The sequence below is a fragment of the Phyllopteryx taeniolatus genome, chromosome 22, assembly GCF_024500385.1.
Source record: "Phyllopteryx taeniolatus isolate TA_2022b chromosome 22, UOR_Ptae_1.2, whole genome shotgun sequence".
Lineage (NCBI taxonomy): Eukaryota > Metazoa > Chordata > Actinopteri > Syngnathiformes > Syngnathidae > Phyllopteryx > Phyllopteryx taeniolatus.
The window spans coordinates 5,210,658-5,226,380 of record NC_084523.1 but is presented as its reverse complement, the minus strand read 5'-3'; the positions used below and the strand labels follow the sequence as shown (position 1 = coordinate 5,226,380).

At 44.4% G+C, this 15,723-nt stretch overlaps 1 protein-coding gene across 15 annotated transcripts in view; it reads right to left on the bottom strand.

The window, feature by feature from the left end:
* The window catches only part of nav3 (neuron navigator 3), a 240,426-nt gene that overhangs the window by 12,730 nt on the left and 211,973 nt on the right, over positions 1-15,723 (bottom strand). For 10 of the 15 annotated variants that reach the window (XM_061761831.1, XM_061761828.1, XM_061761829.1 and 7 more), the window contains 13 exons: positions 13,894-14,017; positions 11,765-12,074; positions 10,512-11,232; positions 9,184-9,612; positions 7,805-7,846; positions 6,879-7,036; positions 6,224-6,418; positions 5,823-5,875; positions 5,379-5,402; positions 4,208-4,231; positions 3,959-4,036; positions 743-826; positions 558-669 (listed from right to left, as the gene is read on the bottom strand). In XM_061761831.1, coding sequence (XP_061617815.1) covers positions 558-669; positions 743-826; positions 3,959-4,036; positions 4,208-4,231; positions 5,379-5,402; positions 5,823-5,875; positions 6,224-6,418; positions 6,879-7,036; positions 7,805-7,846; positions 9,184-9,612; positions 10,512-11,232; positions 11,765-12,074; positions 13,894-14,017 — 2,354 coding nt within the window. The remainder of the gene's footprint in view (positions 1-557; positions 670-742; positions 827-3,958; positions 4,037-4,207; positions 4,232-5,378; positions 5,403-5,822; positions 5,876-6,223; positions 6,419-6,878; positions 7,037-7,804; positions 7,847-9,183; positions 9,613-10,511; positions 11,233-11,764; positions 12,075-13,893; positions 14,018-15,723) is intronic. The other 5 variants (XM_061761821.1, XM_061761824.1, XM_061761835.1 and 2 more) reach the window with 3 other exon arrangements.

Here is a 15,723-nt window from a genome sequence, read left to right as displayed (position 1 = left end):
TATGGAACTGATGATTCCCGTGTCCACCGTTATTTAATTAGAGTTTACAATCCTTATGTTGACAGTGTTCCTTATTTTCTTTTTGTAGTGTTCTGCTTCTTTCTATTTGGGTATTATAGGAATTTGTGTTCATGTAAAGTATGTCAATTTTCTTATTCCATATACAGGGAGGGCCGATATATCGGATATCGTCTTTTTAGCCCCAAATATCGGGATTGGCGTCGGCCCCAAAAATAACACATCGGCCGGGCTCTAATAAGTCAAATTAATATACATTTTGAAAATAAATGACACTACGAGAGTGAACTGGGGTTGAGCTACCCAACATTCCGAGTAATAGAATAAATAAATTACTTGGTATACAGAATACTAAAAGCCTCCTAAAAGTAGCAATAATAATCCAGTATCACATGCAATAACTGTAAAAGGCTCATCTGGGTTATTATTTTTGCTTTAAAAAAAGTATGTTACTATGTTACTATCCTGGCTTGACATGAGCCCCTTCCCGGTATTTTGAGTAAAAGCATTGTTTGTGTTTGCCCACGAGTCATTATTACCTTTATGGAAGTGATCCGGGCCGTTGAGCGCCACCTGAATGGCCGTCTGAGCGTCGGTGTTCTGGGTCTTCAGTGACTCTATCGTCTCCCTTAGCTCGACCAACTCGGTCTCCTAAGACAAACCGGGAAGCTCCGTGAACACCTGCGTTTTTTGTCCACCTTAACTGGAAGTAATGTCCACGCACCTTCTGCTCGGCCGTCATGGTGAGGCTCTGCAGGCGACACGTCATGTTACTCAGGCTCTTCTCAAAGGCAGCCACCAGGTGAGACTGCAGACCCAGAAAGACCCCCAAAAAATAAATACATTCAAAAATAAAATGAAAAACACACATACACACAAGGGAGCTTTTACATGAATTAATGGATGACTAAATTAGTTTGGGATTTGAGGTACAGAAGCCTTGAAGCGTGACTTGAACAGGAGGTGGTCAGTCACCCACTTTACTGAGGCCTCTTAAAATGGTTCCCTTGACTCAAGAAAAAAAATCCCCTACTGCTCATCATTTCATATTTGAAAGTCACACAAGGCACGTTTAAGAGCGGGACTGCAATTCCTTGAGGCATCTTTCTGAGATTTCCCGTTGACATATTCTACTACCGACAGCTAAATAGCACCTACAAAAGTTGGCTGCTCGGACAGCTGAGAAAGAGGTGAGGTCGGACCAGAGCGGTCCAGAGATCAGAAAAGGGCTTCACGGGGCGACAGGGTGACGGCTGGTAGAAAGTTTAGTGACATCGAACCATCTGCTCCCCTAGACCTGTGTGTGTGTATGTGTGTGTGTGTGTGTGTGTGGGTTGCATGTTGTTAGTGCTTGTTCCATTAGTTGTTTTTTTTAAATATATACTGAGCCCCACCAAACCTCACTGAATTGTTTGGGATTTGCAAATTCGCCCAGTCACAGTTTTTTCTGGTCGAACCTACCTTCGGTTTTTCGCTAAAAAACCTTTCGCTGGTTTTGTGCTCAAATCAAAGCAACAAAATTGTCAAGTGCAATTCTGGTGCCAAGCAACTATGTTGAACTGAGTTGAGGAGCCCTATTTAGTCAGGCCATGGCCTTGTCTAATAGAAAAAAAGTGCTTTGCCACCATCTTGTGGCATCTATCGGCAATTTGAAATCTTTTTGGGTTGGTGTCAACTACTCGTGGACTTTTGTTATTAGAATAGAACACGTATCAATAATTCCACTGAATTTAAGCAGTCCCCCACCACCCACCCCATCCAATCAAAGTCAGCAGAAGCCTGATTATTGGATGTCTCTGAAAGATGAGCCAGCCCCTGCAGGTCTGGGGTGTGCTCAGAGTGATTTTTTTTCCTATCTGATCTGCTTGGGAAAGGGACTCGTGGTTAGATAGCAACCCGGAAACTCCTGTCAGAGCTGCTGTGACTGTGCGGAACGTCAATGACAGGACGCAGCTTGTGGCAATGTGAAGTCAAGTCAAAAATAATCTCAACTTTGCACTATGTGACTGAGGAGAATACTGATGGGCGGAAGATGACAAATATTGATGTCTGTTACCTAAAGAAATCGAATCCCCCCCGCCCCCACCCACACTGGAAACAGGATCTTTAACTTTTTTTGTTCCAAAGGGAACCAACGTAAATGTCTCTTTGTTCATTTACCTGCAATATTGTTACCAAGTTACCAAAAGGGCGGAGCACGTAGGTGCTGAGAAATTTGTCATAAAGGACATAAAACGTGCTTCTCAATGTCTCCGAATGACGGTTTGTCTTCTTTTCATAGATCATAAATCCGCCTGTGATTCAGAACTCAACCACCCCCTCGCCGCTTCCTGTCCACCCGAAGGAGGCGTTGGTGGGACGGCGGCGAGGCCCTGTGGCTGAACCATCTGTCTTTTTTCTTGAGCCCGTCCCCGAGTGTTGCTGTCGGTTGAAGTTGATAAAGGGCCAAAGCGGCGGAGTGAATGAGGTCAAGCTATCTGCGTTAGTGCTGCCAGGACGCCGTCCCGAGAGGCACGGATATCAAGGATATCGATCGGACTGAGACGCACTACTCGAACCTGCCTCCAGCGTAAATGGGCTGCGTCCAACGCTACAGCGAGAAAGTAAGACCCTGAAGAATGTACTGTAGGAGCCCAATAAAACCTGAATCAATATTGTCCCTAAGTTCAAAAGTTTAGCTCAGTTCTTAATCCTTTTAAATGATGTTGGGCTCTCTCTAATGGTACGCAGTTTAGTTGTATTTAACTTTTAAGTTCAACACATTTGCATTTAAAAAATATGTCTTCAAACATTTATTGAGGTAAAATTTGATTCAACAAATACTTGCTGGTAATGCTCGACCGATATTACAGTGACCACATTTTAATGAGACAATTTCCTGAATTTCACAAAAAAAGATGAAAATACGAATTAGCGTTGCAACAGGAGTATTTTACTCACCTTAAATAGTTATGGTAAAAGTATTATTTTCTACTCTTATAAAGATCATTAATGTTGAGTTACAAGTAAATGCCAGTTAATTTCGGATTCAAGATGCCAGAATCAACGATGAAACTGAACTACTCCTATGTATGTTTAATTATTTTTAGAAAATAACATTATAATAAGTAGTCAGAAATGTTAACACTAAATTTGCACATCCTAATAACTGTGCCATAAAATAATTAGTGGACTCAGTTTGTGGAAAAGTGGCTGGGGCCTGCTATTAGGAAGAGGAACGCACACCTGTATAATGAGATCCAGCACAAGAAATGTATTATAAAAGAATGCTTTCTTTCAGGGAGGTATAAATTTAACAATGTGTTAATTTCTGTGAGTGTCGTTTGCAGCAGCGTAGAGCTGCGCTGCATCACAATGAGTGGTAATTCCATTATTTTGGTAGAAAGAAGGAAACAACACGTGCGGAACAAAAATAATAAGACCTGTCAATAGGATGCGGTTATAATGAGATTATGCAGTAGCAGGTGACTAATTTGCACCCAATTGTTGTAAGAAGTTTTTCTTCTGCACAACTTTTTGCGATCTACGAGTCAGACAAAAGCCAGGAGCGGGTTGGCCTGCATGCGTCATATTCTCTATCTCAATCTGAGCACAGACAACAGGTTCCGCCGTCTCTCCTTTTTCATGAATGACACACGTCATTTACCCTCATCTCCCACTCTTCTTGCCTTTCTGATTCTCCCCGCTCGCTTGACTTTTCGGGAGTTGTCACCTTAAACAAATCCTCTCAGTACGCAGAGGAAAACGTCTCATCTTCAAACACAAAAACCACACGCAGCGCCAAAACCAAACAAACGGAAAGGCTCAGTGCACGCACGGAATTTTGAAAAGGCTTTCGCGGACGTCTCAAATATTTATGTTGCTTGCCGAGTATATACAGGCAAAGCTTTTGCACGTTATCGGGCAAATCCCTCTTGTGATGGGAGGTAAACAAACTCACATTGGCAGCCAGTTGGGACGTTAGGGTCGCCACCTTCTCTTGAGAGGCGTCCAGCTCCCGACGCAGCTTCCTGATTTGCTGGTTTGGTGACAAAAAGAGGAATTATTAGGGTAAACTACGGGTTTGGGTGAATAAAGCAGCGTCCATTTTGATAGCTTGGATGCCAAAACCATGCAGTTACATGCTGACACTGTGTGGGGAAAAGAAACAAAAAACTGTCAAGTGAACGTAAAGTGTGGGGGGTATTACCGTGGAATTTTGGACTGTTTGGCCCTTGATTGAAAAGAGAAAAGTCAAAATTAACACTATGCCGCATGCCTCCATCACAAAGGATGAGGCTAGAGAGACAGAGGTTATTACAGGTCACGGTGACGCTTTTCATGGTTAGGAGTTAGCCAGCAAGGTAATACGTTCTTCAGAATGGGTCAAATAGTATTTGCAAATCGCTAATTCATTTAATCTTAGTGAAGATTCTCATCTTCTTCGGCAGCATGGCCAATGCAAATTACTGCAGGGAATCTTTCTCCACATTATTTGCATGTTTTAATGGCGCACATCTACGCCGCTCTTTGGCTTTGAGCGGGTAAGGTCACCCAATTCTCATTTTCCCTGCTTTACAGTTTGCCTCGGAGAGAGTTAATTCAGCTTAGCTGTTTTTGCCATTACTGTTTGATCCAATGTTAATTAATGAAGGCGAAAATACAACAGGAACAGATAAGAAGAAATGGGGAAATAACAGAAAGATAATGGAAAATCAAAGAGGAGTCAGTGCTAACAGGAGCGCTGGATGGAAATGGAATGCATTCCAGTCGTGGGATTAGAGTGATGAACTGTTTTCATTCGACAGGGTGGGATCAAGATGTGTGTGATTTACGATCCAAATGGAAGGAAACTGAAAAACAATGCAACGTGATAGAGTTAAACAATTTTATTGATCCATGATCATTAGCATCATGCTGATTGGACTGTTTTGGCTAGAAGGACTCGTAGACAACAGTCCGACTACTTCAAATTCAGGTAATGGTGTACGGCTTTCAAACCAATTTGAACCCAATCTGTCTGCTTTAAAACACATATTTAGCCTGAAGAAAGTCATAACACATCCCAAGTACACTCAAATATGTGAATTGATGGGATTAAGGTACAATCATCACATTTATCTTTGTGCATGTGGAAACCAACTGTCGTTGTTTTGCTTTGACTCACAAATACAAACACACACAAATAGAGCAGCCAGGGAAAAAAAGCACCAAAACATGCATTGTACTGAAAAATGTTACGGGAGTTACTAAAACAATACAGCAAAAATATATGGAATGACATTTTGCTCAAAATCGTTCCCTACACAATTTCTGATGCGTGACTGAATGTGAAACAACGTACGCGTGCCATCTAAACACACAAACATTAACCCTCTTACCTCTGAGTGTGCCTTCTCCTCTGTCTGTTGAAAACAAACAAAAGGCATTCACATTTAACGCGTGAAATAAACTCACAAAGTAATTACAGTGACATTCAAGTGATGGAAATGCCAGCAAATCCCTGCTGTGGATCAAATCAAGCCTGAAAACTAAATTAGGGAGAGAAAAAAAACACCCATATAATTTACACCTGGAAGAAAACTTTGCTTCACATCCATCATTTACGGCAGTCCGACGCAGCCTGCGAGTCTCATCGATACGTTCCCATCAAACTAATCGGCACACGAATTTCGAAGGAAAGCGCGGCAAATAATGAAAATGGGTGTATTCGCCCTTTCCATTTGAATCTGGCCTGTTTCATCTTCCGGTGTTTCCTTTATCGACTATAGTCTAAAATCTCCTTCCCACGGCGGTAGTATCATTTAGGAATCAAAGCTACTTACTGCAGAGTATAGTGAAGACGTGCTGGACACCAGTGACAACGAAGAACCGTGGACTGCAAGAATAGAACAAGTCAGCATTGAACTTTACAGGTACAGTCAAACTCATTTTGACATTTACTGTATTTCTTTTTTTTGGTTTGTTTTTCATCATATTGCACCATGAGTAATACGGCAGATTGAGTGGAGCAGTGAAAACATATGAAAGGCTTGTTAAAAAGCTGCCCTCCATAAGGATGGAATGACAGCCTCCAATAAAAGATACCGGCGCGATCCACGAGCCAGTTCTTGCCCACAGGTCATTAAATGAGCTATTAAAGTACCTCGTGACAGATGGGGCTTTGCCGAACCTTTAGATTAATTCTAATGGCCGAGGTCAATGGAGGATTGCGCTAAGGACCGACCTTCGTCGGTGCTGTCCCTGAAGGAGCCCGAGCGGCTGATGGCGCGCGGCCGGTCCTCCAGGGAGGTGGCGCTGCCGCCCAGCGGGTGCCCCTCGCCGTAGAGCTCGAAGGAGTCCTGGGCGGGGATGCTGTTGGAGCGGCTCATGCTGTTGCTGCCTGCCGGCAGGTTGTACTGGCTGATGTGAGTGGGGCTCACTGGAAAGAAAGTTTTTTTTTTTTTTTTTTCAGGAAATTTCTATTAATCATTCCAAATGCATCATTCCGTCTCCGAAAAGCTTGCTTGCAGTGTTTATGAAAAATCGAAGCGACTTTCATTACAGCTTGCGGTAGGGTGGGGTAAAGGCTATGGAATAACTCATTAAATGTTGATCCAATTGCATTGGATCCAATTTACAGGATTCCCCCCATCTTCATAGCATTTCCACAGTGCCATTATTCAATATTGTCCTTAATGTTAATTTTAAGATTGTAGCAGTGATTTAAAATAACATTTTGAGGCCTGGCAGATGCATTATAGCAACGAGCTGCAAAATCACAACGATATTCATGCAGTTTGTTTCAAAACTTCATTGTGTATTCAGGGTTCTCCCTATTGAGCAGAACGCGGTTCCTCAATGGAAGCAGCATACAAATGCTGCAATTAGCACAGACTCACAGAGGTTGGAGTAGTGGTATTTTCCAGCGGTGGTGCAGGAGGCTCCGGGTGGAGACATTGGGGACTGGCTACCCGAGTCCTGAAGCCCCCCCGTTGAGTGCGACCTCAGCCACTCCGTCCCCTCTTCGTGGGACGTCTGTCTGGACGACGGTGGGTACCTGGAACCCACAAAGAGACCGCGCTTAGTTTAGGCTGCTGTCAGCCTTAACGAGATGGTCGGGGAGTGTCGATGTGATCGGTGGTGGGATAAGTGCAAAGGCGTTCACGGCAAAAACCAAACATACGAGACAGGCGTACTCGAGCGTAGATGCATGCATCGGCATACGCTTCCAGACAAACTGCCGTTCATCTCCTCCCAGCTCCGTAAGGCCATATCGGCCATATTTAATCCCCGGGGGATAATAATTGAGTTTGCGCTTGTCCACTTTTCAGCAGCCTTCTCCTTGCAAAGTCCTCATTACTACGCTTGTCACATGTGACCTCGCTCCACTACACTCGCTGCATATGTCCTGCTGTTCCAATGGAACTAGTGAACTGAACTATCCAATGGTCACTCTTCTGGAAACTTCAGTGCATGTGGTTTGGGGTTTGTCATTTTATTTGAATCCCACACTGTTCTACATATGACAAACAATGATTAGAAAGCTGTTTGGGTAATGGGGTAATGACCACGACTATGTTGATGAGAAGCAGAGGAGCATGCGTGCAGACATACAGACTAACATGCAGCCTGCATATAAACGTCACATCCCAAAACTGCAGCATCTCTAAGTGCAAAATAACATGCACAAAGGGCATACGTGAAATGAACTCAAATTAAAAAGCGCAGTGTGCCTTTCACATCGTCATCGTCACGTGCGTAGTTCGTAATTTCATGCAGCTGCGTGCAGAGATTCAATTCAAATCTTGCTGCGAATTTTCTATACCTCAGTCTCTTTTTGGGAAGCGTGTTTCTGTCAAGAGGCATGCTGTTAAGACAGAGGATGAGTGCGTTAAATGGAAAAAAAATAACTCGTTACGCTCGCCACTTGTCACGTAAATACTCAATGAGAAAAGCATTGAAAATAATTATAAAAAACACTACAAGCAACAATGGATATTGACTGTACAGCTATATACTAGAGCAGTGTTTCCCAACTTTGATTGACACATTTTACATTAGAACAATCTTATGGCACACCACCAGACAAAAATGTCCAAAAAGTGGATACAGAGGTTCATGATCGTCGCTGTCGGGTGCAATCCTCGCATTTCCAAACCCCCCATTTTTCAGAATTTATTTATTTTTTTAAATGCCATCTTGCTTGAGTTACCCAATACTGCATCGTTAACGTATATTGCTATCATATACTGTTGCGTATTACAACACCTCCCCATAATTGTGTTCAATCGCACAAAAAAAATTGCTAATTTATTACGCTGTCATTGATTAAAATGTTAGGAACATGCCCATTAAACTGCGCTCATGTTGAGCCCCCTAGAAGAGGAAAAGGCTTTAATGCTGAACAAAAGCTCACGACTGTGGTCACGGCATCTTCCAAAACTCTCTTTCAAAGGTCAAAGAGCCACGAGTGATGCAATGAAAGAAAACTATGAGCTGACAAGGCAGAGAATTTATCTGCCCGCCAACTTACCTTCGTGGCTGACGGGCTTCCCTCTGCAACAAAGCGTTAAAACGATAGATTTTTAACAAAACGGGCCTACTCAAATGTAACTATTTTCCCTCGCTTTTGTCGGAAAAAAACAAATCATCCATACTTTCGATCTTGAGGCGACACGATGCCGCTGATTAAAGAAGAGGTGGAGTTACTCGACACTTGTCATACAGTAGCCCAAGAGAATGAATAGATTTGCTCTCAAACTATTTTCAACACTTCAGATCGGTTAAGAATTTGTAAAAATAACAGATCACGTGGGGACTAGCTATTAGTATGGATTTGTGAAAAAATAAGAAATTGAGCATATTTGGACACACGAGGTTTCTGCCCGACAACGACGTTTAATAAAAGAGCATTGAATTGTTCTGCCTGTCACTTTACGTCACAGGCATAGAAAGATGTCATTTTTGGACCAATTAAGTGAAACTGGATGAATCCCTGCAGCACACCTGATCATCACGCACGCTGGTTGGGAATCACTGTACTTAGACTAAAAGAAACAATGCACGGATCGTTTGAAGGGTGTGCAATAAAATGGGAAAACCTTGCCTAGATCTTTCGGTTTTCTCTACATTTAATGTGCATCTTGGGGTTTGTTGATCGTAGTTCTCACATGAAACAATGCATATGATTGAGCCCAATCTTACCCCTCAGACAGGGTGGACTTGACACTGCCGGTTCTCGTAACCTTGGGCCCGTGGTGGCCCAGAGGCAGATCTATCGACTCAGAACTCGTGTGGAGACTGCTCATGCTTTGGCAGCTCAGCGTGTCCTTGCTGCCAGCGGACGAGCCACAGGCAGGCCAGGGCCGAGCGTTGGACGGCAGCGAGAGGCCAGAGGCCGGGCTGGAGGCCGGGGAGTCGGTGCACAGGAGGTCCGGGCCTTTGCCGTACAGCGGGCTGCTGCCGCCGCTCAGGCCGCCGGCGCTGCCCAGACTCCCTGTGCCGGAGGACGGGGAGTCCAGACTGGCCTGCCTCGCCAGAGTACCGTGCGGGCTGCCCAGGATTGAGGGGCACTTGCCAGAGTCGGGCGTGCCCGGGGAGCTGGCCTTGCTGCTGGCTTTGGTGCCAAACAATCTGGAGGTAGATAGGTGGGTGAATTCATTTAGAAAGGCTCAAACGGTAAGCGGAATGCATATGCAGGCATCTTACAATAATGCCATGAGCATATGAATTAGTAAGCACACCCAACACCCACCCCCACACACATTCAAACCTCCTCGACATAACTAACACACAATGACACATCTGTTCTTGACTTAGAAGGACCCAATCTGGCCTGTCTGCCTCCACATATTCTCACGCAACCTACTACTCAGCATGCGCCAACGCAATCACACCAAATAAACAGGTGAGGGTACCTCGGGAAGAGCTCACAATGACATGCAGATGAAAAAGAAGCCGGCTTGACAGATCAGATGGGACGAACATGTTTGGGCGTGTTATAAATGAGCAGGAGACTGGCATTGCCAGAAACTCCTGTCTGGTGTCTGCTCTGATCAAGGAAGCTTCACTGGATACGTCTGCCTTGAATGAAAAGCCAGCTCATTCATCATTCGGGTAACAATATTTTTTATCGCACGTAAAAAAGAGATCCATTTAATGGTCCTTGACAGCAGCGTGGCCATAAAATCTTCCTGTAAAGTTACTCAATTATGATTGCCTCATGATGTGTCTTTTATATCGATTTTGCGCCTACTTTACCAGACTCGAATATTACATCCAATCGTTCTGAAATTATATTCAATTGTTTATTTAAAATTATCTTTTCACACCTCGGGGCATGCCGCGCTATCCTAGACACCTTTATCTGTTAAATTATCACTCAACTGACTGGAAAGTGATGCTTGGTCCTAAAAATGTGCTGTGAAAGGTTTCCAGAAACCATCGCAATCACACCATTTACGACTACGTTGCTTGGTGGAAACAAGGAAAAAGACAGATGAGAGGGGTGAGGATGTTTTTGAGTGGCTGACCTGCGGAATGTAGGGGAGGCAATGTCGGGGTACTTGGAGCCGGGCTGCCTGAGGCCTGTCTGGCCCGTGGAAGTGGGGCTGGACTTGGGCGAAGTGGACAGTCCCGGATCCTGCTCCGTCACCGTCACTTTCTCCTTGTCGGTCTGGTTCGTGTTGACGGGACTGCAGCGGTCCGAGCCCACCTTCCCGGCGTCCCTGCGCTTTGGTCCGGCCGGGTTGGCCGCCCCTCCGCTGGCGGACTTGCCGCTGACATTGGAGTCGATGCTGCTGGAGCTGGAGCGGTGCCCGCCGCGACCCGCCGCCGCCCCACTGGAGGATTTGGCCGGTCTGGGCAGAGAGCGGTACTGGAGGGACACCTTCGAGCCGCCGCAGCTAAGCAGCGTGCCGTCGTCCTGAGGCTGGGAGCCGTCCAGGCTGGTCTTACGCACGCCACCGATACCGGTGCCTTTGCCGAGGGTGGCTGATGATTTGGGTGCCTTGCCCAGGGTGGCTGAACCACTAGCGAGCGTGGCGCCACTAGAGGTGATTAGGGCCCCGCTGGGACCAGAGATCTTCTTGAATCCAAACGAACTTGTGGTAGGTGGGCGTCCGATACCAGAGGGGGGTTTCTTGCCTTCGTCTCCGCTGCTCTTACCGGCATCTGAGGGGGAGCGCTGGATGCTGGAAGAACCCTTAGAGGGCACCTTGCCTTTCTCCGAAGCCTTGGCATCGTCAGTCTTGCCTGTCAATTTGCATAAAGCGTATTTAGCACAAATGCTAAAACATCTCAGCATATTTTTAGCCAAAGCTTGTTTGCGTCAAGTATTGGCCAGTAGCCAAAATAAAAAAAACTGCTGTGTTGACTCAAAATTTAAAAGCGATGGAAAACTTTTTTGGGGCAAAGGTGGAACACATACATACAGGGGATATAAAAATTCTACACACCACTGTTTAAAGTTTTTTTTTGCACCATTCATGTGATCTAGAACCTACACAACTCAATTGAAATCTTTTGGAGAGGGGAAGTGAAAACAAGCAATAGAGATAATGTGGTTGCACAAGTGTGCACACCCTGTAGTAACTGGGAGGGCGGGTTCAGAATTAACCAATCGCGTTCAAACTCATGTACACACCTGCCTCCCTTTAATATGCCTCTGATTAACCCAAACTAAAGTTCAGTTTGTCTAGTAGGCTTTTCCTGACTGTTAACTAAAACTAAAGGGAACAAATCTGGACAGCGTATCTCACATGAAACTGATTAATAGGACATTCACCTGTTGTTTTGTGTGAGGCAGAGGTATTTTTTGTCCTGGGTGGCGTGATGCCCACCTGGGCTGTCATGCCCCTTCTCAGTGAGCCAGTCTGGGATATTTGGGCCAGCGTTGTCGCCTTCTGTCCCGCGTCCTCGTACTGGCCTTGGGCTTGGGAGGAAGACGATGATGAAGAAGGCTTCCAGCGGGAGGAGCCGCCGTTGGGGTCCATGCTCGCTTCGAGTTCCTCCTCCACCTTCTTCAGGTCCTCGGCTCCGATCCAGCTGCTGCTCACCTCCTGCTCGGCATGCTTAGACTTAGTGGGTTTCTGGGACTGTAGCAGGAAGCACAACAATGAACACAAAGCTCAGACGGCAAAAGAATCCAGCCACGATACCCTGGGGCGAAATATGTCCCAGTACACATACGTAAGTGTGTGATGGCATTTGCTAGGAGGTTGTTTTCATTCCAATGCGTTTGCTTGTTTGGGTGCAATTTTTGAACACATCCACCATGATCAGGGGAAGGCGGATCTGCTCTTCAACCTGGCCCAGAGCATTTCAATTATCAGGAGTCCTGTGATATTTGTTGGTCTGTATATTTTTTAAAATGTCTTTATTCAATTATTTTAAATTCATCTTTAATTCAATTATTGGTCAATTAAATCAATCAAAAAAGAGTATTAATATTATATACTAACAGTATAAATAGAATTATTAAATTAAACAATTTTACATATTTTATGTAACCATTTTAACTGGCGGCACGGTGGGCGACCGGTTAGAGCGTCAGCCTCACAGTTCTGAGGACCCGGGTTCAATCCCCGGCCCCGCCTGTGTGGAGTTTGCATGTTCTCCCCGTGCCTGCGTGGGTTTTCTCCGGGCGCTCCGGTTTCCTCCCACATCCCAAAAACATACATAGTAGGTTGATTGACAACTCTAAATTGCCCGTAGGTGTGAATGCGAGTGCGAATGGTTGTTTGTTTGTATGTGCCCTGCGATTGGCTGGCAACCAGTTCAGGGTGTACCCCGCCTCCTGCCCGATGATAGCTGGGATAGGCTCCAGCACGCCCGCGACCCTCGTGAGGAGAAGTGGCTCAGAAAATGAATGGATGGCATTTTAACTCTTTTAAACCTTATTTACAAATGATGTGGCTCATCTGTCCATTTTAAAATTCAAACGTAGTTCTTAAGCACAAAGGCTTGCCCATCCCTGACCTAGATATGACAGGTATTTACTTTTTCTAAATGTATTATTATTCGTCGTGATAGTAGTAGTAGGAGGGTCAGGGTAGTAGTATTTATTATTTTTAATTTGTTTTCAGATATGATTGTTTTTTTTTATAGTGCTCTATAAATAAAGTTGAGTTGATCATAACAATGGTTAGGTATGGTAATTTGTCATTAAATTTTAAGTTCTTATTCACAAATGTGTAATCAAATTTCTACTGATTGGATCCAGAGCTAACCAGGTGTAGTAGCTCAAATCAAATTTCTACTGATTGGATCCAGATGTTGCTAAAAGGAATTAAAAAGTTGTACTCAATTACTGAGTGAGTAAATGCAACATATTCTTACATTAAGTACAAACCTCTGCCTCTGAATTATTCATCCACCACACTGAAAACATAAGGCAGGTCGGTAGGCAACGCAAAGCAAACAAAGAGGAAGTGGAGTGTAAAGTCAGAGCTATCTTTGGACCGAGCAGATCTCTTCCTTTGGGATGCTCGTGCACAAACACACCTACACGAACAAACACACAACTGAGATCACCACTTGCCTTTCCCTGACAGATGGCCATGCGGTCTCCCTAGCAACACCGGAGTGTCTTCAATGAGGGGCAAGAGAGACTTGGCAGAATAGCGCAACAAAAAACAAAGAAAGACTGAGGAGAGCAGGAAGAGTGCATCTCATTCCCTCAGCTGCACACTAACTGTTAATGTATTTGTTAGTTATTGTCAGTAGATTTTTTTTTACATTGCTGCAGTATGATTGATGAGCAGTACTTAGGGTGCATGTGTGCAATTGTATCTCAGAAATAATTAACTATCTACAGTATATCCACTGTCATGTCGTCATTGTGACGACATTTAGATTTATCTCGTATGGTAATGAATTTGAATTCTACATACTGTGGAAATGTCGGCTCCTCACCTGGGCGCCTTTGCTTTTACGCGACGAGCCGACGGCCGAGTAGGCGGGCGGGTTCAGATCGTCGGTGCTGATGTTGTCCAAGGTGTCGCTCAGGCCGCTGCTCACCGAGCTGCTGTCGTCCCAGCTGTGAGGAGGAGGAAGACGAAGAGGAGGAGGAGGAGGAGACACAAGACGTTTGGTGAGATGGAGAACATTTACTGACTGTTCACATAAACTCGCAACTTCCGTCGACCATCATTAACATCATTAACGTTAAGCAACGCTTTTTTTTCTTCACGAGCAAACGGTTACCATGGCAACAGCTACAGCACGAGATCGCAACCTTTAGGTATCCTGGGAGAGGATTGCTATGATTAGATGTCCAGATTGAATTAGCTGCAAAGTTCTGGCACAGAGCGTCTCTACTCTTGAGGTTTTCTGTTCACGAAAGAACTCAAAGATGACAATCAATGCCAACAAAATGACTGCTTACTCAACAAACCAAAGCATGTTAAACAAAGATTTCCACACCCATTTATTTTGCTAACGGATCCCCAAGTAACTCGCAATGTACGAGGGGATTTTCAATGCAGCTGACATTCAAAAATGAGGTCAAAGAATGGAAAACAACTTCCAGAAAAGTAATTACGCACTGCAGACAAGTCGATTCTGGCTTGCCGTCTATAACTGATCAGAGACTGAAGATGGAAGTGGAAGGCTGAGAATAAGACAATAATTGCTTTTTTTGTTGTTGTTTTTTTCTTTGAAAGAAGGGGAAGAGAATGTGGGCGGGCTGGAGTGAGAGGAAGACTGTTGGACAGTCTACATATATTTAATGAATCCATGAGTTCGTAACCTAAAAATGAGAACTAATTCCCTGCAAACCAAGCTTTGAAAAACATTGTATACAGAGTTTGCCGAGCAAACGCTTTTATTCCATTGACTGACTGATATGCTTTCGTGAAAGGACTGTGACTCATAGCGCCATATAATGGAGCCCTTCATAGGGTAAAGAATCATTTTTGGGAACAGAAATTGAAATGGACAGGCAGTAGAACTGCATGAATTCTCCTAGCCAATCACTAAATGAAGGTAATGGTCATAGCCATCCATTTTCTGTGGATGTTTTAATGGATTTTTGTGTACCAGTGCCAGTTTTATCATTTTGTTATTGTGAGGTTTCATTTTCCCTAAATTCAAATACATTGTCAGAAAAAAAGGATCTGCGAGACAGATGAGTGGATATTTCAAATACACAAACATTTGTCACACACCAAAAAGTGTTTTTTTTTTTTCTGGCACAGACATTTGTAGTAACCATCGGCTTTTGGATATTTCATAATTACCTGTCATTGTCTCTTTTGAAGACTTTTTGGATCATGTGTCTGTCTCAACACTTCAGTTAGAAAGACGTCTGGGCTCAGAGTGAAGGCGACAGGCATGTTGAAGTGCACTCTGACTCGTCCTCCTCTGAGAGGAGACTTCAATGTGTGATTGACACACAGGCCAGATGGGGCCAAATGTACTGCCCCAATACGACATGGACTGATCCAACGTGATTTGGTTTGCTAAGAGAGTACAAGGAAACATGTCGCAACCGTTTTCGTCGAGCAATATCTGGCACCCCTCTGCTGGGGTATCGAGCACAAAAGTACCTCATGGAATGACACAGCAGAGTGGAGCAGAGGCGCTAATTGACTTTTTTATTCAAACATGACAATAATGTTACTCTCTCTGTCCAAGGGTGGTCTCACTCATACAAAGTTGAAAATCCCTTTTTTTTCTGCTGGGAGAACTAGTCAACACTGTTGGTAATGTGATTAAAACGCACTTCTTTGGTAAATGTTGCTT